This window comes from Bos indicus x Bos taurus, chromosome 6 (genome assembly GCF_003369695.1).
Source record: "Bos indicus x Bos taurus breed Angus x Brahman F1 hybrid chromosome 6, Bos_hybrid_MaternalHap_v2.0, whole genome shotgun sequence".
Classification (NCBI taxonomy): Eukaryota; Metazoa; Chordata; class Mammalia; order Artiodactyla; family Bovidae; genus Bos; species Bos indicus x Bos taurus.
Genome location: NC_040081.1, coordinates 59,300,410 through 59,325,388, shown reverse-complemented (window position 1 = coordinate 59,325,388; position 24,979 = coordinate 59,300,410). Strand labels below are relative to the sequence as shown.

Genomic DNA, 24,979 nt, shown 5'->3' with positions numbered 1-24,979 from the left:
AAAGCATTTCTCAGATTTGTCATTTCAACTGTAAATATTTCAGTACGTATTTTAAAAGATAAAGACTCTCTAAAAAAAAAACATAACCACAATGTCACAATCATATCTTACAAAGTTAAAAATAGTTCCTTAACGTTTCTAAAAATGGCTAAAAATTTCCCCCAATAGTCTCAAAAACAGTGATTTGTTTGAATCAGGTTTGAAAAGTCCACACATTGTATTTGGTTGATATATTTCATAGGGCATCCCTGGTGGCTCAGACGGTAGAGAATCTGCCTGCAATGCAGGAGACCAGGATTTGATCCCTGGGTATTTGGTTGATATACCTCTTAACTTTTAAAAGGTTCTCCTTCCCGCTGTGTAATGGAGTTTTTCAATTTGTTGGAAAAATGAGATCATTTATCCTAAATATTTACAGTCTGGATTTTGTATCCCCATGGTGTCATCTAACATGTTCCTCTATTCCCTACAAATCTGAACAAAGCAGTAGTCAGATCTAAAGGCTTCATCTGCTTCTGGTTATTTGGGGGCAAAAAGCTTCATGGGTAGTTGTGGTATATATATTTCAATCAGAAGACACAAAAGGGTCAGATTTTTTAAAATAATTCATCCCTAATTTTGACCATCATCTTTTACAACTACAAGCAATGTGGGACAGAGCCACAGATTGTTCCTCTGGACATGTTTCTGTTCAAAAAATACTACCATCTGGTGGTGACCAACCATAATTACAGGTCACCACAGGCAGCGTGCACAGATGGGCTTTGGCTTCCAGATAGAGTTTGTATCTTGGGTCTGGCCAAGTATCACCTTAAGTTATTTAACTCTTTTATTCTCATAATTTTTTCTACTGAAATAAAATTCACGATTTTAAAATGTACAATTCAGTGTGTTTTAGTACATTACAATGTTGTGCAACCATCATCATGATCTAATTCCAGAACATTCCATCATCTCAAAAAGAAATTCTGGGCCAGTTAGCAGTCAGTCTCCATCCCTGGCTTTCCAGTCCCAGAAAACAATAATGAACTTTGTTTCTATGGATCCTATTCTAGACAATTTATATAAATGGAAATCATATAATATGTGGCCCATTGTATCTGGCTTCTTTCACACTGCATAATCCTTACAAGGTTCATCTGTGGTGCAGCAGGTGTCAGTATTTCATTCCTTTTTATGGCTTAATTATATTCCACTGTATCAATATACCACATTTTGTCCATTCACCAGTGGATAGACATCTGGGTTGTTTCCACCTTTTGGCTATTAGGAATATACATAAGTTTCTGTGTGGATGAACTGTGTTTTCAATTCTCTTGTGTACAAGCCTGGGACCAGAACTGCTGGGTCATATGGTAACTCTATGCTTAACCTTTCAAGGAATGTCAACCTTTCCACAGGTTGCACCATTTAACATTCCCACTAGCAATATATGACGGTTCCAATTCTCTGTATCCTTAATAACACTTATTATTTTCCATTTTATTAAACTTACTAAGTCATCAGTTTCCTTATCTATAAAATGAAAGGAATACCTACTCTTTATTCAGTCACTTACTCAAAAGGTTTTTAAAGTGTTGAATGGAAATCAGAATATACGATAATGATTCAATAATTATCTTTGACTCAATTTTTGGCCAAAAAGATGGACATATAATAATCAATTATAGGGACTTCCCTAGTGGTTCAGTGGTTAGGAATTCACCTGCCAGTGCAGGGGACATGGGTTTGATTCCCAGTCAAGAAAGATCCCACATGCCATGGAGCAACTAAGCCCGTGCATCACAACTACTAAAGTCTGCACACCTAGAGCCTGTGCCCCATGAGAAGAGAAGCCACTTCAATAAGAAGACAATGAGAAGCCTGTACACCACAATGAAGAGTAGCCCCTACTCGCGGCAACTAGAGAAAGCTCGCATGCACTATGAAGACTCAGCACAGCCCCCATGCAAAAAGTCACCTATATAAGAAGCTTTTTATAAATACTGTGATACACACGAGTACTAGCAGAAGTTTTTAATAGGCAGCCTAATTTAGTCTGAAAGTCAACAAGCAGTAACGTAGATAAACATAAAGAAATGGAAGAGAAGCAAAACACAAGACAAGGATGAAGATGCAGAGCAGAAACAACTAAGTAGGGATGTGGGGATTTATGCTAAATGAAACATGGTAACCTTATCACAGTGCTAATTATGTAACTAGTCATTCACTATCATCTATTCTGTTGCTGCTGCTGCTGCCAAGTCACTTCAGTCCTGTCCGACTCTGTGCGACCCGATAGAGGGCAGCCCATCAGGCTCCACCATCCCTGGGATTCTCCAGGCAAGAACACTGGAGTGGGTTGCCATTTCCTTCTCCAGTGCATGAAAGTGAAAAGTGAAAGTGAAGTCGCTCAGTCGTGCCCGACTCTTCGAGACCCCATGGACTGCAGCCTACCAGGCTCCTCTGTCCATGGGATTTTCCAGGCTAGATGGCAAACTCCATAAAGATGGGAATTGTATGTCTTTTTCACTGCTTTATGTTTGATGTCAAGAATATAGAAGATCATCAAGTTTTTATTGAGTAAATGATGTATTCATCCTCTATAAACAAAATATTCCCTTTTAATACTTCTATATAGGAATTTTTCTTTTCTCCAGATTAAATAATGTATTTAAGCTGCTCTTAAATTTTCTTTTCTAATCTTTGTTGCTGTTTTCTAGATTTTCTCCAAGATTTTCAAAATTATATTTAAAAAACAAGTGGGGGAGGTAAATCCTCTACTCTATCAAAGAATGTCTGCTAATAAACACAGAAGGAATACAAATTTTAAAACACCATTATGGAACCACCAAGATAACACAGAAGAACTGTACAAAAAGGATTTTCATGACCGAGATAATCACGATGGTGTGATCACTGACCAGACATACTGGAATGTAAAGTCAAGTGGGCCTTAGGAAGCATCACTACGAACAAAGCTAGTGGAGGTGATGGAATTCCAGTTGAGCTATTTCAAATCCTGAAAGATGATGCTGGGAAAGTGCTGCACACAATATGCCAGCACATTTGGAAAACTCAGCAGTGGCCACAAGACTGGAAAAGGTCAGTTTTCATTTCAATCTCAAAGAAAGGCAATGCCAAAGAATGCTCAAACTACCACACAATTGCACTCATCTCACAAGCTAGTAAAGTAATGCTCAAAATTCTCCAAGCCAGGCTACAGCAATATATGAACCACAAACTTCCAGGTGTTCAAGTTGGTTTTAGAAGGCAGAGGAACCAGAGATCAAATTGCCAACATCTGATGGATCATCGAAAAAGCAAGAGAGTTCCAGAAAAACATCTATCTCTGCTTTACTGACTATGCCAAAGCCTTTGACTGTGTGGATCACAATAAACTGTGGAAAATTCTGAAAGAGATGGGAATACCAGACCACCTAACCTGTCTCTTGAGAAACCTGTATGCAGGTCAGGAAGCAACAGTTAGAACTGGACATGGAACAACAGACTGGTTCCAAATAGGAAAAGAAGTACGTCAAGGCTGTATATTGTCACCCTGTTTATTTAACTTATATGCAGAGTACATCATGAGAAACGCTGGGCTGGAAGAAGCACAAGCTGGAATCAAGATTGCTGGGAGAAACAGCAATAACCTCAGATATGCAGATGACACCACCCTTATGGCAGAAAGTGAAGAAGAACTAAAAAGCCTCTTGATGAAAGTGAAAGAGAAGAGTGAAAAAGTTGGCTTAAAGCTCAACATTCAGAAAACTAAGATCATAGCATCTGTTCCCATCACTTCAGGGCAAATCGATGGAAAAACAGTGGACACAGTGGCTGACTTTATTTTTCTGAGCTCTAAAATCACTGCAGATGGTAATTGCAGCCATGAAATTAAAAAACGCTTGCTCCTTAGAAGGAAAGTTATGACCAACCTTGACAGCATATTAAGAAGCAGAGACATTACTTTGCCAACAAAGGTCCGTCTAGTCAAGACTATGGTTTTTCCAGTGGTCATATATGGATGTGAGAGTTGGACTATAAAGAAGGTTGAGCTTCTTTATAAAGAAGAATTGATGCTTTTGAACTGTGGTATTGGAGAAGACTCTTGAGAGTCCCTTGGACTGCAAGGAGATCCAACAAGTCCATCCTAAAGGAGATTAGTCCTAGGTGTTCATTGGAGGGACTGATGTTGAAGCTGAAACTGTAATACTTTGGCCACCTTATGCGAAGAGCTGACTCATTTGAAAAGACCCTGACGCTGGGAAAGATTGAGGGCAGGAGGAGAAGGGGACGACAGAGGATGAGATGGTTGGATGGCATCACCGACTCGATGCACACAGGTTTGGGTGGACTCCGGGAGCTGGTGATGGACAGGGAGGCCTGGTGTGCTGCGGTTCATAGGGTCGCAAAGAGTCAGACACGACTGAGTGACTGAACTGAACTGATGGAACCACCAATAAAATAACTGATTCAGACAAGGATCATAAATGGATGCTAAAATCGTAAGGGAAAATGAGAACAGCTGTATGAAAACAGTTATTCACACAGTCACAAAGAATCAATCACCAAAATTTACTAACTGATTACAAAGGGAGAAAAGGTACATTTACAAAGCAAAATCTGATATGATAGAGTTCCATATCTCAGCTAAGAAATCAAACTTAACACCACCAATAAGGAAAACTGACCATATGTGTCTTATAATGAGTTCACCAAGGATAACCTAACATCACCTATGCAGCATTTTTACCAAGAAAATTTTAAACTGAATCTAGCCGTGAAGAAACAATCAGACAAATTAAAATTGTTCGACAATCTACCAAACGACTGACTTGGAATCTTTAAAAATGTCAATGACATGGAAAACAAAAATTAGACAAAGGAACCACTCTATTATCACAGGAGGCTACTGACTTGGGACCATCAACTGGAACATGTGATGCATGACTGGATCCTGGATTGAGGGTACAGCTCATAAGACCTTTCCAAGACCTTTCCATACAACTAGAAAACACTAAGTATGGCCTGTATATTAGACAACACTTTGTTAACAATGTTAAATGCCTTAAAAGTGATAATGTATTGTGATTATGTAGGAAAATGAATTTGTCCTCAAGTGATAAAACATGCTGAGGTGTTCAAAAACAAAGCACCACAATGTTTAAAACTTATTCTCAAATGGTTCAGCAGAAAGCAATTTGAGAGAGAGAAACAAATGTGGCCAAATGTTGATGACTGGTCAGTCTACAATTCATTCAACTTCTCTGTGAGTTTTAAATTTTTCAATATAAAAAGCTAGGGAAAAAAGATAGTGATAAGAGTAGACATATATGTTGATATGCAAAATAAAAATGCCCATCAATAGACAGATGGGCACATTATGACATGGTCACATAATACTATACAGCAGTTATAATTTAAAAAAAACCAATCCATTAAGATGAGTAGATCCTGAAAACTAGATTGTGTGAAAATAAGGAACTTGGCTGATGATACAGTGTGATATCAGAACATACCATGTATGTTCATTTTTTTAAACTCACAAAAGGAATACTACAAATAGACTGATGATGAATGCAAACTGAAGGGTGTTGATTTCCACCAGGAAGGTAAGAGAAAAAAAAAAAAAGAAGCACATACAGTAAAATGTTACCACTTGTTACTTTATACTCATGGGTACAGAGGTGTTCTTATTTTATTCTGGAACCTTTTGAACATGGTTTGCATGATAAAAAGATGAATTCTCAACCTTTTATATCAATTATATTTAATCAAGTATTTAATAATATAACTGATATGTGTTGAACTGATAAACTTATATAGTATACAACTTTCTAAAATATATACAAAACTAATTAACTGGAATACAGCTATCAATGACAAAGCAGTATGATGGAACCACAAGGAATAACTGAGGCATGGATTTTATGTCTCCACAATAAAATGGAAGATAAAAAGAAAGTCAAGTTGAGAATTCAAAATACCCTAGCAGTGGTAAAAGGAGATGATTCCCTAGTATTAGATGATTCCCTACTATTAGTCTGGGTACTACAAAGATTGAATTCTCCTAAGTGCTACCATCTGGTGATGAAAAGGAAACAAGATGATAAACCAACAAGATACTTTAATGTATATAATATACATAATATGATTTTAAGAGGCAGGCAGTAGCTTTCCTATTGACCTGCAAAGACTAAATACAAGCAGAAAGGGAGAAAGACACACCATTATAATGCAAACACTCAGAAATCCTGAATTTATGATAATTCTATAAAAATCCTATCACCTTATTTACTTCTGTATTTTATTAAATATCTGTTGAGCAACTGACATCTAATAAGTATCTAATAGCTCTAGTAAATGTCTACGAACAAAGATGTGTAATATTCCTGAAAGACCCAGAGAATTCTCAGATTATATCATGCCCTGCCTTTGAGGCCCAACAGTTGGTTTGATATATATACATGCCCAGTAAAACAAAGGAATACAAACATGACTGAAGCAGGAAAATAAAAATGTTAATGGCCAAGGCAGTTAGAATTCTTTCCCAAGGTTTTCTTGAAGAATGAGTCTAATACAAACATCTATCAGTGTGACACACATATCCTTAGCCTGCACAGACTCCCTTGAATTTGCAAGTTATATCAATACAAACAAAGACATACTTTCTATTGAAAATGTGTCATGACTACAGTCTTACCTTCAGTTTTCTGCTGTAAAACTGTTGTCAAATGTTCTATAGCCTCATCCACATGCAGCCCATGGAGGTCTAGAACATTCTGCGGCAGTAGGGAGGCATTGACTTTCTCAAATATCTCCACAGCAGCAAGGTGATTAGCTTCTTTCATCTTCTGCTCATGGAGACTACCCTTTAAATATAAACATATCACCAGTGATCACTTTTCATATCTGCTACTTAGTAGGCAATCAGAAAACAAATAGTGCCCCTAGTAAAAAGAAGAACAAAAAAAATGGAAAAATTAATCTAAAATTTTTTATGCAACGGGGTAATATGCAAAAACACACCAAAAATTTAGGTGGATTTCAGTGAACTAATAACATAGTTCTTAAACTACTGGATCATCATTTCTAACACATCCTCTGATCCAAAAATCATAGAAGAGGGATACAAATAAACAACATCCATCTCAAGAAGGAATCCAGTGGTTTACCTTTTGATAATCCTGAGTCTCAACCCTCTTAACAACTTGGAGTTACCCCTGAAGCCATCCCTTAAGGTCTGCTATTGTTGTTCACTAGATAATACCAGTTTGATACTTTTTCTGCTCAGTCATAAAAAAGTAAGCTACGTGGAACCACAAGAAAACAAAAAGTCAATCAACCAGGTTTCTTTAATAATATGCCGAATGGGGTCACAATGAATTGGACATGACTGAAGTGACAGAGCACATGCATGCCAAATGAGCCTAGGTAGAAATTCTATTTCCCTGAAAGATATTAATGTAAATTTCTTTTTCTGACTATGAAAAGTGATACCTAACTAAAAATTCAAGCATGATAGAAAGCACAAGTCCTCTGTAATCCCACCTGGGAAGGTCAATACTAACATTCTGCTGTGTTTCCTCCATAAAACTTGTAAGTGTTTAGAAGTAGTACTGAATGAGAGAACCCAACCTAAAAGAGATTAGGGACTGTTGGAATTCTCAGACCATACAGTTCTTACGGAACAGGCTACTTTACATCACTTACAGAATATAATCTACATTCCCCAGAATAACTTCATCTAGTCACCGTATGAGTATTATCTCCTTCAAGATTATTCAGACATCATAGATGACAAAGAAAAAAAGAACTGGCTTTCCTCTTTACCTGCTGGGCATAAAATGTGGCAACATTTTTCTTCCCCATCCGATAAGCTTCTTTTGCCTTGCTGTAGCATTCCATCCTCTTCTGCTGGTGCAAGAAAGCCTCTGCCCTGTAGTCATCATACTCGGGGTACTCAAAGTCCTGGAAAGATGGTTCACTTGGTATATCTTCAGTCTCTTTCAATTTCTTTGCCTATAAGGTGTTACACAATAAGAAGAACCCAAAGAAAAGAACACATAATCTTTACCTTCAAAATCTGTACATGAAAACTGGGCTCTACTAATTTTTATCTTTCTTCTTAAAAAAACAGACAATATTTCCCTACTGTCTTCCTAGTAAGTCATGCACTTGTCAACCATCATTAACTTTTTCGTACCATTTTAACCACTCTTATCTAAGGAGATGTTAAAAAGTTCTCTAAAACTATGGAAATAAAAAAATCAAGCCAAAAGAGAGAATTTAAAATATCCAAAGAATAACATTCATTTATCTAATGCAATAGTTTCCAAATTTTAGTTTGCAAACCCATTCATAGGGTCAGTCCAATCACTGAAGGAAGTAATGGCATATTTCAATTTATATTTTAAAAAAAACAGTAATAAAATAATTGAATAATATTCTTTTGAAAACAGAAGAGCATACGGAGTGACCATGCCTGATAGTCGGTAAAAATCGTAAGGAGGTTTATAGGGCAGTTTTCAATCAATTCAACCAACTAGCCACTATGGTAGTGTTGACTTTTTGAGCTTTCTGGAATATGATCAAGTAGCTGTTACCCATATGGAAACTTAAAGAAACTAAACTAAATAACTCTAATTTAAAACATGAGATCATGAAAATAATTATGCAAATTAGCCTCAACACTAAACCAAATAAAAAAGAATAACATAAATGTATCACCACATTCCTAACTCATTACTAGAGTCAAAAATCTGTAAATACATTTTTATTTTTGCAACCAATACGCATGACTCTCCTTTACCTAAGAATATTCATAGGTCCTACATCCTTATGTCATGCTCACTAATAATCATACTACTGTTTAACTATTTCATACTAATGTTTAAATAGTCTATGAGTGTATAGCTTGTATCCTGGATAAAACCAAATATTTTGCAGAGAAGGGATTAAAAAAAAGAAAACACTTTTTATGACCTTTGAAAAGCCATAGTGCCTAATACAACAAACATAAATATTTGCCTTAAAAGTCTCTATTGGTATTTATACTAAAAAATGCAAATCACATTTGGTTCTCTGGGAAGAGAACCTTCATTTCTTATTTTTAAAAAAGAAAAAAGACAGGGAATTCCCAGTCTGTCCAACAGTTAGGATTCTGTGCCTTCACTGCCTAGGCCTGGGTTTGATCCCTGTTCATGGAACTAACATCCCACAAGCCACGTGGCAAGGCCCAAAAAAAGAAAGGAAAAAAGAAGTATATAATGAGAGCTACTCTCATTTTAAAATAAAACCAAAATTTATTTTTATATCCCTTTCATAATGATATGGTTTACTATAACTTCACTAACTAGGGCCAAGTGAAATACATGCTTCCTAAGAATTCACAAGCCTGGTGGGCTGCAGTCCATGGGGTCTCGAAGAGTCGGGCACGACTGAGCGACTTCACTTTCACTTTTCACTTTCATGCACTGGAGAAGGAAATGGCAACCCACTCCAGTGTTCTTGCCTGGAGAATCCCAGGGATGGGGGAGCCTGGTGGGCTGCCGTCTATGGGGTCGCACAGAGTCGGACACGACTGCAGCGACTTAGCAGCAGCAGCAGCAGCATTCTCTTGAAAGCATGATGTACTGTAATATTAAAACCATTTCCAAAGGTAACAAACTTGCAAATTTCATTAACAACTAAAGGGAAAAGGTACTAGTATTAACAAAACACAGTTTTAAATAAGTGTTAGTTTCTGGAACAAAACCAGGAAACCAAAATGTTACTGGTATCATGATACTCTCTTTTAATATCTCTGGTCCTTTAAGGTCCTGGGATATCAAAGACAGACTATTCTGCTCACAAATCTTAACAATATTTTTATCAGTGTTGTGACATCTGCCTACATTTTTTTGAGAAAGACTAAGTATATCTTATCTCCAGTATAACTTATTCAAATTTATGTTTTGGCCAACGTGTACACAATTCACAAACTCTTTCTTGATTCCAACATCTTCTAACCATCTCCCACTTTCAGCAAGCACACTTCCCAATCACTTCCTCTACTGCCGTAATGACCAAGAGTGCCTTGCTCTATTATCAGGAGAAAAAGTAGTCTTTATTCCCAGTCTGGCACTGAAGGTCTCACCATTATCTTGTACTCTTTGAATCTTGTAACATACTACACTTATCCATGATGAACACAGGCATCAGTGGTACCATATACTTCCTGCTCTGTGTACACACTAATAGATAACATACTACACCTATCCATGACACACACAGCCATCAGTGGTACCACACACTTCCTGCTCCATGTACACACTAACAGATCACATGAACACCAAAATTACCCAAGTCCTATCAGCTAAATTCTGGTGAAATAGTCAAAGAAAAAAAGGAGCACACAAGTTTATCCATAAGTGGTCTTATTAACAAGTAAAGCAGGATGATTGAGCACTGTTAAAAAAAAAAAGTCTAAAACTAATACAAGATTAATATATAAAATCAATTGTATTTCTATTTGCAGAGGACAATCCAAAAATAAAATTAAGAAAACAATTTCATTTACAATGGCATAAAAAAAAACACCTAGAAATAAATTTAACAAAAGTCATGTATAATTTATATTCAAAACTACAACACACTGTTGAATGAACTTAAGAGGAACTAAATAAATTGAAACATACTTCCACATTCACAAATTGGAAGACAGTATTGTTAAGATGGCAATACACCTCAAATTGACCTGCAGATTCAATACAATCCCCATGAAAAGTCCAACTGGCTTCTTTGCAGAAACTGACAAGCTCATCTTAAAAGTCACACAGAAATGCAAGGGGACCAGAATAGCCAAAATAATCTTGGGGGGAAAAAAAGAACATAGTTGAAAACTCACATTTCTCAATTTCAAAACTTACTACAAAGTTACAGCAGTCAAGACTATGGTACAGGCATAATGACAGACATATAGAACAATGGAATGAAACTGAGAATCTAGTAAAAAATTTACAGTCAATTCATTTCCAACTAGGGTGCTAAGAAAATTCAATGTGGGAAAAATAATCTTTGCAACAAGTGGTACTGTGATAACTGAATATCCATATGCAAAAGAATAAACCTGAACCCCTATCTCACACCATATACAAAGATCTAAATGTAAGCACTAAAACTATAAAAGAATTTAAAACTATAAAACTAAAACTATAAGAAAACTTGGGTGTAAGTTTGGTGACCCTGGATTAGGCAGTAGTTTCTTAGGTATGACACCAAAAGTACATGCAACAAAAGAAGTGAATTGCACGTGATCAGTTTTTAAACTTTTGTGCTTCAAAGTACATCAGCTAAAAAGTGAAAAGACAACCCTTGGAATGGGAAAAAGTCTGCAAGTCATACGTCTGAAAAGGGACTTGCATGTAGACTATATGAAAACTCATACGACTGAAGAAATTTTTTTTAATTGTAATGGGCTATGGATATTAATAGACATGTCTTCAAAGAAGATATAATACAAATGGCCAATAAGCACATCAAAAGATGGTCAATATCACCAGCCATCAGGGAAATGCAAATCAAAATCACAATGAGATACCACTTTTGTATTAACTATGTCTTTTATTTCTTATATTCTGATGCTTTGACATGAGGCCTTGCTAATCCCTAGAGACAAAGCCCCCACCTTGGGGCTAGCTAATTCCTAGAGATTGGAAATAATTCACTTGCTGGCACACTTTATACATGCAAACCATCCAATCTAGAACCCATATCCACAACCATTTCCATTATGGGCTCTCACTCTCTGGCCACCATTCACATACCCTAATCACGGAAGCCAGGTACCAAAAAACTAGGAACACCCCAGAGCCTGCTGAAATTATTCAAACTAGCCAATCCTGAACCTACTTATTACCCTGTTTTGCCAAGTCTTTCCCATAGAAACCACAAAAAAAGGCTCTTGCGCACATTTCCCCATCTCTGTCTCCCTGACCCTGGTGCTTCCTCATGGGGCTACAGATGGTAGGCCATACCTCCTGCTTCCGTAACTATAATAAACTTCTTCCTTCATGTCATTTCCATACCTGGTGTCTTACCATACCTGATTAAAATAAATCCCAGGTATCCATCAAACAACTTCACTTCTACTCAGATGGCTTTAATCAAAAAGACAAGATGATAACAAAGTGTCATAGAGGATGCGGAGAAATTCTAACCCTCATACACTGCTGATGGAAACGTACAAGAATGTAACCATTTGGGGAAAATGCTTGGCAGTTCCTCAAATGGCTAAACCTTTCTGGGCTTCCCAAGTGGCTCTGCCTGCAATCAGGGAGACCCAGGTCTGACACAGTTATACTCTAAGACCCATCATACTGCATTCCATAGTTATTCCATTAAACCTCATACGTTTCATGTGTAGTCTACACAAGAAAAGTTACAGAAATTCAAATGTTTGTCATGTACAAAGACACTGAATAAAAAAACATAATCAGCTATAAATTCATTATTTTGAGCAGATATTATTAGCCAAATATGCTATCATTGGTTAAATTTCCAGTCTACAAAAAATGGTGAGAAATAAACATTAATCTAACAAATCAATTATATTTCATACATAACTATTATTTATCATTATTGTAAAAAACTAAGACACTATACCTTTTTCTCCTTAGACTTCTGTGCAGTATGAGAAGTGATATTCTCATTTTGGTGAACAAATTCTTGTGCTACCACTGTTTTTACAGGGTCTCCTTCAAGAACACAATTTAGAAATTGCACTGTGTGTTCTAATGAATAGCTGTAGAGAGTTGAAGTACAAATATGAGGTCAATGAATTAAAATAAAAGTTATGTGGAAACATTAACAAAGGCAACCTTTAAAACATCTTAGAATAGGAAAAATTGGCTCACTTCTTAGTTTTAAACATCAAAATTAAATGCTCATTGTGCATCTCAAGACTCGAGAATGAACAGAAAGTGTAAAGTTAGAGGCTCTCAAAAATTAATTTTTAAATGAATACCCAAAAGTAACATATTAATAAAATTAATTCATATTCTTATATTTTATTCCAGATAGATTTTCCACAACTCTTTCTTTCATCTTATCACACATACTTAGTCCCCTTTAGAATTCACACATTTCAGTTTCCTTCATACATCAAAAACAGACAATAGATCTTTACGCTAACATTGTATTCTGTCAAATTTCACATTTTACTTAAACCATGGGGTTCCAGTCAGAGAAATTCTAAGCAGAAATATAGAAAGGAAAAAGTAAAAAACTATCCTACCTCCCACCACTACATTATTTAGGCATATTTTCACGGTGATACTATACTATGTGGAATATGAAATTCTACAAAAATTGACAAAAGCCTGAAACACTCATGTTCCCATAACTAAAGAAACTCTTTCCAAAGCAAATTATAAATGATTTTATACTTATTACTTTTTATGACTCTGATCTCTTCCAAAGGCTAGATAATGAAGAGCTGACCACAAAGGACTATTTTTGAAATGCAATACTTATGCAAAATACTGTGATATTTTGCTATTCTTCAATTTATTAAAGCAACCCCTGAAGGGGAATCATTTGGGACTACCAATTCCACTTGAGCACTCCCATCTTACTGCCTAACATATACTCAACAAATAGGAGTTTCTTGGGGGCTAGAAACTACCAGAAATTGTCCACATCCTAACTAGTCCTTAAAATCACCTAGTTTGCCCACTTTTAGGGCTAGAAGCCAGTCTCCAGGTGTTGTTAGGAGTATATGGCTCTGGAAGATTACACTGCAGGCATATAATGCAGTAAGTAATTGAACGTTCTTCAAGCCAGGCTTCAGCAATACATGAACTATAAACTTCCAGATGTTCAAGCTGGTTTTAGAAAAGGCAGAGGAACCAGAGATCAAATTGCCATCATCTGCTGGATCATCGAAAAAGCAAGAGAGTTCCAGAAAAACATCTATCTCTGCTTTATTGACTATGCCAAAGCCTTTGACTGTGTGGATCACAATAAACTGTGGAAAATTCTGAAAGAGATGGGAATCCCAGACCACCTGACCTGTCTCTTGAGAAACCTATATGCAGGTCAGGAAGCAACAGTTAGAACTGGACATGGAACAACAGACTGGTTCCAAATAGGAAAAGGAGTATGTCAAGGCTGTATATTGTCACCCTGCTCATTTAACTTATATGTAGAGTACATCATGAGAAACGCTGGGCTGGAAGAAGCACAAGCTGGAATCAAGATTGCTGGGAGAAATAGCAATAACCTCAGATATGCAGATGACACCACCCTTATGGCAGAAAGTGAAGAGGAACTAAAGAGCCTCTTGATGAAAGTGAAAGAGGAGAGTGAAAAAGTTGGCTTAAAGCTCAACATTCAGAAAACTAAGATCATGGCATCTGGTCCCATCACTTCATGGAAAATAGATGGGGGAACAGTGGAAACAGTGTCAGACTTTTTATTTTTTGGGGCTCCAAAATCACTACAGATGGTGATTGCAGCCATGAAATTAAAAGATGCTTACTCCTTGGAAGGAAAGTTATGACCAACCTAGATAGCATATTAAAAATCAGAGATATTACTTTGCCAACAAAGGTCCATCTAGTCAAGGCTATGGTTTTTCCAGTGGTCATGTATGGATGTGAGAGTTGGACTCTGAAAAAAGCTGAGCACCGAAGAATTGATATTTTTGAACTGTGGTGTTGGAGAAGACCAACACCACAGTTGGTGGTGTGGAGTTGAGAGTCCCTTGGACTACAAGGAGGTCCAACCAGTCCATTCTGAAGGAGATCAGCCCTGGGATTTCTTTGGAAGGAATGATGCTAAAGCTGAAACTCCAACACTTTGGTAACCTCATGAAGAGTTGACTCATTGGAAAAGACCCTGATGCTGGGAGGGATTGGGAGCAGGAGGAGAAGGGGACGACAGAGGATGAGATGGCTGGATGGCATCACTGACTCGATGGACATGAGTTTGAGTAAACTCCGGGAGTTGGTTGATGGGCACAGAGGCCTGGTGTGCTGTGATTCATGGGGTCACAAAGAGTCAGACACGACTGAGCAACTGAACTGAACTGAATCCTTCTTATGAGGGTGAAGCTGACACTACTGCTGAGACAAGTATCCAGCTGTTGGCAGACAAATGGAGGATCACTGAATATCATAATACCTACCCTTGGCACCTGACTGATCAATCATTCTGAGCACTGAAAGTAAGTACTCAGTCCTCTAACCTCGCCTGGGACCCGCAACTCTGGGTAGTTTCACATCAGACCTTCTTGCCCTAGGTTCCCATTGAAGAGAGCTGCCATATGTCAGCACCAACCTTCCTAACCCCCAATGCCTGAGGTATTTTAACACATAATTCTAAGAAAACAGCTGCTCAGGTAACAAAAATAAATAGAAAATCTGTGGACTGAAATAATACCATGAAAAACTTGATTCAAGTGACATATTTAGAACTCTGCATACTCAGCAGAGAATATTCTTTTTCAAAAGCATCTTCATGTAATATTTATAATAACTGATCATGTATTAAACCAGAAAGAAAATTTCAAATTCCCAAAAGCAGGACTCTTTCAGGCTGCATTCTTATACTCCAACACAACAAAACAAAATAAACAGTAACCATCACCACCACTACCATCACCACCAAACTATCAATCCATTTAGAAAATTTCAAACTCTTGGATGAATGAGAAAATCAAACTGAATTAGATTTTTACAGAAAAAAATGAAATTACTATATATCAAAATAAAAATATTACACATATATATCAAAAACATAATATAGAGAAAAATTCATACCCTTAAATATATTTGTTATCAAATACTGAAAGGAAACAAACTAATCAAAGAATTGAAAATATGTCAACAAATTTAAAGAGAAAGGAATCAACAAAAATAGAAAGCAATTACCAAAAATAAAAGCAAAAATAAATGATTAGAGAATATAAAACAGACTTTGATCAATAAACCAAGAGCTTGCTCTTTAAAAGGGCCATTCTGACAAACAGCAAAAACAAAACAGAAAAAAAATATATTAGGAAAGGAAAAAAGGATATGATCAAATACAAAACAATAGTTTTAATTACCACAGAATATTATATACAACTTAACAATAATAAACCTGAAAATCAAGGTAAAACTAATGGTTTTCTAGAAGACAAACCACCAGAAAAGACTCACAGAAAAAAAAAAAAGGCAAATACTTGAATAAAGCAATACCCTTAAAAGATAGTGAAAAGTTCTAAAAGACTTCCCTAAAAAGGTACAACCCCAGAACCTTCAAGGTACTAATTTATTTAAATTTTCCAGAGCAAGTTGCTCAGTCGTGTCTGACTCTTTGTGACCCCATGAACTGTATCCCTCTAGATTCCTCTGTCCATGGAATTTTCCAAGAAGGAATACTAAAGTGGGTTGCCATTTCCTTCTCCAGGGGATCCTCTTGACCCATGAACTAAACCTGCGTCTCCTGCATTGCAGGCAGATTCTTTACCACTGAGCCACCAGGAAAGCCCTTTTATTAAGCCAAATACCAAATAAAACCCTAAAACCAAATCTGACAAAGATAACAAAGAAACAGAAAATTACAGACTAATCTCACTTAACAACTGTTGCAAAAAGCCTGAAATCAATTCTGATATTGCATTAAAAGAAATAAACAAAAATATGAGAGAATTTTTATTCTAGAAATTACTGGTGATTGACATGAAATACACTAATAAACTAAAGAAAAAAATCTGTATTAGAGTCTCCAAAGAGTCTAAAAAGGCACCTATTTAAAACAACTCTTGCTAAAATAGAAATTAAAGGAATATATTAAGATCAAAACTATGTATTACTCAAACCAGAAGCATTCCTAACATAGCAAACATCAAAACACACTATTACGCTACAATATTGAAAATAAAATTTAGGACCAAATGGCTCAATGGAATCAAAGAGTCAATAAAAGAAAATGTATATTTGAGAATGTAAGAAATATTAGTGGTTATATTTTATATCAGTGTGTAAAGATGATCTATCTACCCAGTTTATCATTTGGAAAAAAATTAAGTTAAATCTCTACTTCATACTAAACACACAAAAATGTTAGGTAAAGTTTTTAAATTTCACTATTAAAAATACTGAACGATGGTCAAAGATCCTGTGTGCTACAACTAAGACCTGGTGCAGTCAAATATATAAATTAATAAAAATAAATTAAGGGCTTCCCTGGTGGCTCAGTGGTAAAGAGTCCACCTGCCAATGCAGAAGACATGGGTTCGATCCCTGGTCTGGGAGGATCCCACATGCCTCAGAGGAACTAAGCCCATGTGCCACAGCTACTGAGCCTGTGCTCTAGAGCCCAAGAATCACAACTACTGAAGCCCGTGCTCCGCAACAAGAGTAGCCACCGCAATGAGAAGCCTGCATGCCACAAGTAGAGAGTAGCTCCTGTTCGCCACAACTAGAGAAAAGCTTGAGCAGCAACAAAGACACAGGACAGCCAAAAATAAATAAATAAACAAAATTATATAAAAAATTTTTCTTTAAAAAAAAAAAAGCAAATTTAAAAATAAATACTGGAATAAATATGGAATAAATAAATTCCATAATGTTGGGGTAGGACAGATTTTCTCAAAAAGAGTTAAAACTCCGAATCAGTAAGGGAAACAATTTTCTGATAAAACATGAATTAAAAAATGTTTATGACCAATGAGATTTTATCAAGAAAATTTATTATAATCTATATTAACAAAGATAACTACATATAATATATAAAGAATTCTCATAAATGTAGAAAGAAATACAAAGAGCCAAAAGAAGACAGGCAAAAAATAACCAATTTAATAGAAAAAGAAATCAATGGGAGAAAAGCTCAACCTCACTAGTAATAAAAATTTAAGCAACAATGAAATATTTTTCCTACCAGACTGGCAAAAAATTAAAGATTCTTAATGTTCAGGGCAAGTTACACAATCAGTACATATAAGTAATATGGAAAGCCGTTATAAAAGGAAATTTGGCATTAGCTATAGACATTTTTAGTGTATCTACTCTGAACCAGCAATTTCACTTTCAGAAACTAGCTTACTATAATATTCACCCATGCACACAAAATGTATGTTCAATGTTGCTCAGTGCAACATGGTTTCCAACTTTTCTTATAGTCAAAAAGCCTGCAAACAGAGCATGTTTAAACAAAGTATAGTACTTTAAGAAATCACTTTCAGAGTACTATGGAATACTCTGTAGACATTAAAAAGAAAAGAGTATTTGTCACAAAGTATGGACAGAAAAAATAACAGCAAAACTACAAAATATTATATAAAACACAATCTATTTTGGTGACTATATATATAGGTACCAAAACAAATAGGTACACATGTGTGTGCATACTTAGTATATGAACATGAGAAAAAATTGGGGAGGAATATGAACCAATTGACAAAAACTCACTTTCTACATTATTGCATTTAAATGGTTTATAATACACTTATATTATTTTTGTTATCAGAAAAATAAAAATAAGAGATTAAAATGTATGACATACACTTTCAATCACATCACAACAAAAACTGCAGACAATTCTTCTAGTACTCACTTGTGGTCCTTGAAAATGTCCACCAGGAAATTTTGGTTAATGGCTGGAAATATCTTAAAGAGTTGCTTCTCCTTTAGCTTAGTGGCACAATCTTTCTCAAACATAAGCGTCTCCCTTTTCTAAAACAAACAAAAAAGACAAAACTCATTCTTATGATGGAATTTACAATACTAGTTATGCTGATCCAAAACCATGGTTATTTCATTGCGAAAACACTAATAATTTAAAAGCAACCACAGACTTTCTTCATTGATTAAAGGCTGAAAATAGTAATGTAAGTATTCTTGCACTGTTTATTTATATCCCATTTTTTACTAAGTATTCGAAGCTGCTTATTAATACACACACAGAATCACACATATACATATATGTGTGTGTATGTGTATATATATACTCTCACATATGACACACATGCTGAGTCGCTCAGTCATGTCCAACTCTTTGCGACGCTATGGACTGTAGCCCGCAAGGATCCTCTGTTCATCATGGGATTCTCCAAGAAAGAATACTGGAGTGGGTTGCCATGCCCTCCTCCAGAGGATCGTCCCAACACAGGGATTGAACACAGGTCTCCCTCATTGCAAATGGATTTTTTACCATCTGAGCCACCAGGGAAGCCCACATTCAATCATATATTACACATATAAAAAGAATGAAGTATATACATATAAACAGGATATAAATAAATGAAGAAATCAGAGAGTAGAGAAAATAAAGGTAAGAATATAGGATAAAGCTAGCAAGAAAATTAGTATAAATAAATGCATGCTACAAAATCCTGTACCATTGCTAAAGGTGGGTCACAAATTCAGTTCTGAGCTTCTCAATGGCCAAAGCAAAGGAAGAAACAAAGATTCTCAGTGTCCACAAAATAAAAAGAAGCCAGCTGCTCAGAAGAACAGCTTTTTCTGGTACTGAGACCTGAGAGAAATTTCTCACATGGGTCCTCATAAAAGGGACACTGTGTGATGCTGTGAACAACGTCCTTAAAAACATATTCTCCTCAATGGGCAGAAACTACAATGTACAAATGAGTTGCAAATTCAGGTTGACAGAAAAATCCACATTAAAAAATTTTTTTCACAAACATATTTATTCCAAAGGAATTGTATGCGAATACCAAGTGTTATTTTTTCAAAGTCGTATTTGGATTGTTTAAATTGCCAAACCAAACAGGCTTTTCTAATATGTGCTAATTTAATTCTAATTAATGATTATAGTAATCGTTTGTAAAGGGACTTCTAACTCTAAGACAATTTGTTGACATTGTGATTTAACTATGTAATATTTTTGTTTATTCCAAAAGTCCCAGTGTCTAAAAAATAACTTCCTATAAAAGTTCAAAGAGTCTCTGAAAATGTAGAAATTACAATAATTTAGGATAGTCCTAGAATAGCTATTGGTTTTGAAACCTAGCCATATTTAAGCCATTTATAATATCAAACAACAACAGAAAAAGAATCACAATAGGTGACAACCTGACCAGTCAAAAAGACTGGTGAAGCTGAAAATATCACATACCACAAGAGTGAGGAAAACAAGCCACCTCAAGAATTTTAAATATTTCACATCTTATTTTAAGATATACATTATAATCTGATCTTACTAAAAAATTCAGTGATTTTTTTTTTAGAAAAACCTCAGTGATCAGATTTACTAGAATCTGCCAGGTCATAGAGTATCTCTAAACTACAAATTAAGGTCTTATCAATTAACTGAAAACAGCAAGGAGATCAAATCAGTCAATTCTAAAGGAAATCAACCCTGAATACTCATTGGAAGGACTGATGCTGAAGCTGAAGCTCCAAGACTTTGGCCACTTGACGCAAAGAGTCAACTCACTGGAAAAGACCCTGATGCTGGGAAAGATGGAGGGCAGAAGGACAAAGGGGAGACAGAGGATGAGATCATTGGATGGCATCAACGACTCAATGGACAAGAGTTTGAGCAAATTCCAAGAGATAGTGAAGGACAGGGAAGCTCGGTGTGCTGCAGTTCACGAAGTCGCAGAGTCAGACATGACTTAGCAACTGAACAACAACATCTTACAATTAATTATCTTCTTCATGCATTATGCCTAATTTTTATTTTATATTCTTTGCTTTAAAAGAATTTAAAGTGTATTTCTCCTTTGGAAAATTCTGAGAAATTACTGAGAAATTTTCCAGAAATTCTCTTACTGAGGCTCTACTTAAGCAGGAATATCTTTAGGATCAAAAGAGTATAGCTTCTATTATCAAATTCACAGAAAGACAAGAAAAATCACTGACAGAAAAAAAAAATTACGTTGAAAAGTCAAAGAAACTTATTTGTTCATCATTATGTGAAGTGAAGTGAAGTGAAAGTTGCTCAGTCGTGTCTGACTCTTTGCGACGCCATGGACTATACAGTCCATGGAATTCTCTAGGCCAGAGTACTGGAGTGGGTAGCCTTTCCCTTCTCCAGGAGAACTTCCCAACCCAGGTATAAGAGATAAAAAGGTAGGTTAGAACCATAAAGAAAAGTTTCAGTAGCAGAAAACAGCATTTCAACAAAAAGTGTCACATCATTTGAGTATAAGTTCTAGGCTTTCCTTATTTTTTATGAAAATCTATTTCTCCAATTAATTACATATGTAAATTGAACAGGATATCTGAAACAACACTAAATTATAAGATCCTACTGAAGAGACTGTTCCTTGGATTATATAAACACGTAAAGTTGGTAACGGTAGCATATTTCCAACTTAATTAACAAGTGGGGAAAATAAATATGAAAGTGGAAGAATCCCATCATTCTTTCTACGCCCCCATTCTATCAATATATATTTCAACCAATACAAAGGTGTTCCTTTGAGCAGTCAAATGAGTAGGAAAAAGAGGGGAAAAGGTTGTAAGATCACCAACTAAGAATTTTTTTCCTTGAGAACTAAACTAATAATCTCTAAGGTCTTTTCCCTTTTGATTTTGAAATTCTCTAATACTAATTTTCAGAATTCCAAAAAAAGTTAAGAAAAAGAAATGCAAAAGAAACCAAATTCTCTTACGACTTCATATAGTTAGATAGGTTGAAAAAGAACAAAAATTAAATTCAGAGCAAAGCAAAGTATCTGTTTGAACTTGTCTTACTGAAAAGTTAGATAGAAAAAGAAGAGTACTTAATTTAAGATTTGAAAGTTTCTAAAATTTTTCTCTAAAAAATTTTGCTTCAAATATGAACTCTTCAATAGCAAAACAGTCATTTCTTATTACTAACTTATGAATGAAATTATCTTCAAATGAAATATTTCTTTCATGTTTTTCTAGAATGAAAAAATTTACAGAAATAAAATTATAGACAAGAAATATACATCTGCAAAATTAAATCCAAAACAACAGATTTAACATAACTGGCTTACTGTTATAGAATATCAACTAATTTTCCAGAAGTAAAAACCTCCAACTTCAAACTACATTTAAAAACATTTTTCAATTTTAACACTAACTTCAATCAGGTTAAAATAGATTCTAAGACTACAGAAAGTAGAATCAAATGAAAATCACAAACTAAACATATAATCAAACTAGAGTAAGAAACAAAGGCTTAATATTTATACTAACTCATACCAAATCATGCTTTTCCTGTAAGGCAATTTCTTCTGACATTATTTCTCTGAGTGATACTTTTTTAGTTTGAGTGTTCCAATGATCCAATAAGGGTAGCATTTCAGGTGCTGCTAAAGTCTTCAGTAATTTTTTGCCTGTTCTCTGAGATGATTTTTGTTCTGAATTATCAAGACCAATATGCCCAACCAGGGAAGGATCTACAAAAGCAGTATCAATAGTGTCAGACCGTGAATAACAAATGTACAAACTAACAATTATTCTGATGTAAATATATACCTCAGACAGATCCAGAAAACATGACTTTTAACTCTTTGCTTATAATACAGTTTGCAAATTTCAAAATATATCTTCACATAATAAGTATGAAATATGTATAAATGTAGGAATACTTCAAATGAGCAACAATCTGAGTATCACTATAAATCAACCCAATGCTTCCCACTCTTTTTCATATCCCTTCAACAGAGAAAACAGTAACACACATATACACTGATAAACAGAGGAAGCTGCAGCCAGCCAGGAGTGACCAGCTAGAGCAGCTGGTCATCTCTGCCTGGCCACTCCAAGAACTGAAAGGATAAATATTTTTGCAAATCTGTAACCCACTGGAGGCACACAGTAAATATTGAACATTGATATTCAAGAAAAGAAGGAACTGAACATTCTAAGAAGTTCATAACAGTAAGACAACGTATATTTCAGCTTTTCTAAGAGCAACACATTCTGATATACACTTTTGCTCTCCTGGAAAGTGAAGAAATAGCTAATACTATCATCTGAATAACTGATACTATTTGGGAACCTCCAGCTCTCAAATAACTTTGGTTCTTGAAGCTACAATACAGGTCTGGATTAAAGTTAAGAATCTTCACTCTAATAATCTTCAGTCTGGAGTCCTGGTATGAAGTGGGCAGAAGCATCTAGAGAAACTCAAGCACAAAAGCAGGACCTAGAACAGGTCTGCCACTGTGCACTAACCAATTAAGACACTGCATCTAAGAAATCTTCTGGAATCAAATATTTTCAGTTTGGTAGATATACCCAAAAAGCAGGCTTTTATGCTCTAATCATATTAAAATCAATAAAAATTTAAGAGCCAAAGTAATATTTCAATGATGCTATCAAAGACAGGAATATTTTATGCTCTCAAACCAGAACAGTTTTCTATCATTCAGAACAAAATCATTAACAGGAAACACTCTGAATACATGCATTAGAGCACACCTAGGTGCTTCATAGCCTCGTAGTTGAAAAAAAAAATTTTCAACTGAAGTATAGTTGATCTATAATGTTGTGTTAGTTTTCAGTTATAACCTGAAAGTTAAATAATACAAGGACTTTTTTCTTCTTTAAGTTTTATTTTATATCAATATTAAATGTTAAAATTTTTTAAAACTTACCTACAAATCAAAATTCTTTGGTAACATATTTTGTGGAAGTATATTTAAAATGAGTTGAAATTCATACACACACACCAAGTTTCAACATCAAGATAAGAACATCAGAAGTGAAACTATGTGATTTACCTTGCATTAACTTGCCACAAGATACCTCTTCTTGTCTTTGTCGCTCCTAAACACAAAGGCAGAATAGGGGATTGGCAAAGAAGGGCGCATTAGAAAACAAGCTTATGTTATTTTCCTCAGTAATCATTTCTCCTTATAAAACTATCAATCATTCTTGCTAAATCTAATAAATCTAGATAAATATAGATTACATCTATGTATCTCTTCCACTTATAGAGCTCTTATGCTATAATTTTTAAAAAACTGTTAATGAAACTTATTAGCATTTCAAGTCTTTAAAGAACAAAAAACTATTTATGATTTTTTTCCCTAAAATAAAAAATCAATCATATTGAGCTCCATCATTTATTATATAGTTTGGTCAATCTGGATATAATCTAAAACACTGGAAACAGAAAAAATATCAGTAATCTGTTAACTGCTAAAATTCATTCTCTAACTAAAAATTTAATAGAATCTTTGGTATAACACAACAGATTATAATGAAGAGCAAAGGTGACAAAATGGACACAAAAGGAGCTCTTTATAAAAAGAAGCCTACCAACCATTACAGATTCTTTCCATTTCTCATGAATCACTTTAGCCAGATTCAGATCTATATGAACCACACAATCCTCAACTGTTAGGGACCCTTGTGAGGAGAGGAAGAAAAGAAAAGAAAATATGACCATTACTCATTATACATATGCAGAAAACATACTCAACTACCTTACACATCATAAAACTAATCTGTATTTTTAATTACTAACCTATGTCTCTAGTTTTAAAACTCTTGGAATATTTTTATGTAGTATGTTATTGTATTCACACTTCTTGGCAGATGCAATTATACAATGTTTCATATACTTAAGTTCTTCATGTCCATTACACTAAATATATTTAGCATGTTCACTTCCATTAAGACTTTCCAATAAGTGTGTCCTAAGGAATTATCTTGCCTTAAGTGTATCTGGAGTAGCATCAAAGGATTAAAAAGATGTATCTGTGCAAACAAGTATGAGGTAAATACCAGAGAAAATTTTCAATATATGCATGGGATGAATACAAACTCTATACTCTCTAGTTTCTTGAAATTATACATTTAAAAATCCTCCACAAACACATGGTGCCAAAAACAATAATGTAGTCAACAGACTTTTACATTTGTTAACATACAAAGTAATTTTAAAATTCAACCTAAACTATCTATATTCTAGTCACAGAAAGATGCACATATAGGTAATAATTTACTTTTTCCTTACCTGAATCAATACCAACAGGGCCAAATAATTCATTGAGCTGAAAAGCCAGTTCAGGGGGCAA

At 35.1% G+C, this 24,979-nt stretch overlaps 1 protein-coding gene across 5 annotated transcripts in view; it reads right to left on the bottom strand.

The window, feature by feature from the left end:
• The window catches only part of N4BP2 (NEDD4 binding protein 2), a 70,769-nt gene that overhangs the window by 6,256 nt on the left and 39,534 nt on the right, over positions 1-24,979 (bottom strand). For all 5 annotated transcript variants that reach the window (XM_027544314.1, XM_027544311.1, XM_027544313.1 and 2 more), the window contains 8 exons: positions 24,919-24,979; positions 24,223-24,308; positions 23,678-23,723; positions 22,152-22,348; positions 18,568-18,686; positions 12,628-12,766; positions 7,816-8,004; positions 6,686-6,854 (listed from right to left, as the gene is read on the bottom strand). The exon at positions 24,919-24,979 is cut by the window's right edge and continues 2,317 nt beyond it. In XM_027544314.1, the coding sequence (XP_027400115.1) occupies positions 6,686-6,854; positions 7,816-8,004; positions 12,628-12,766; positions 18,568-18,686; positions 22,152-22,348; positions 23,678-23,723; positions 24,223-24,308; positions 24,919-24,979 (1,006 nt within the window). The remainder of the gene's footprint in view (positions 1-6,685; positions 6,855-7,815; positions 8,005-12,627; positions 12,767-18,567; positions 18,687-22,151; positions 22,349-23,677; positions 23,724-24,222; positions 24,309-24,918) is intronic.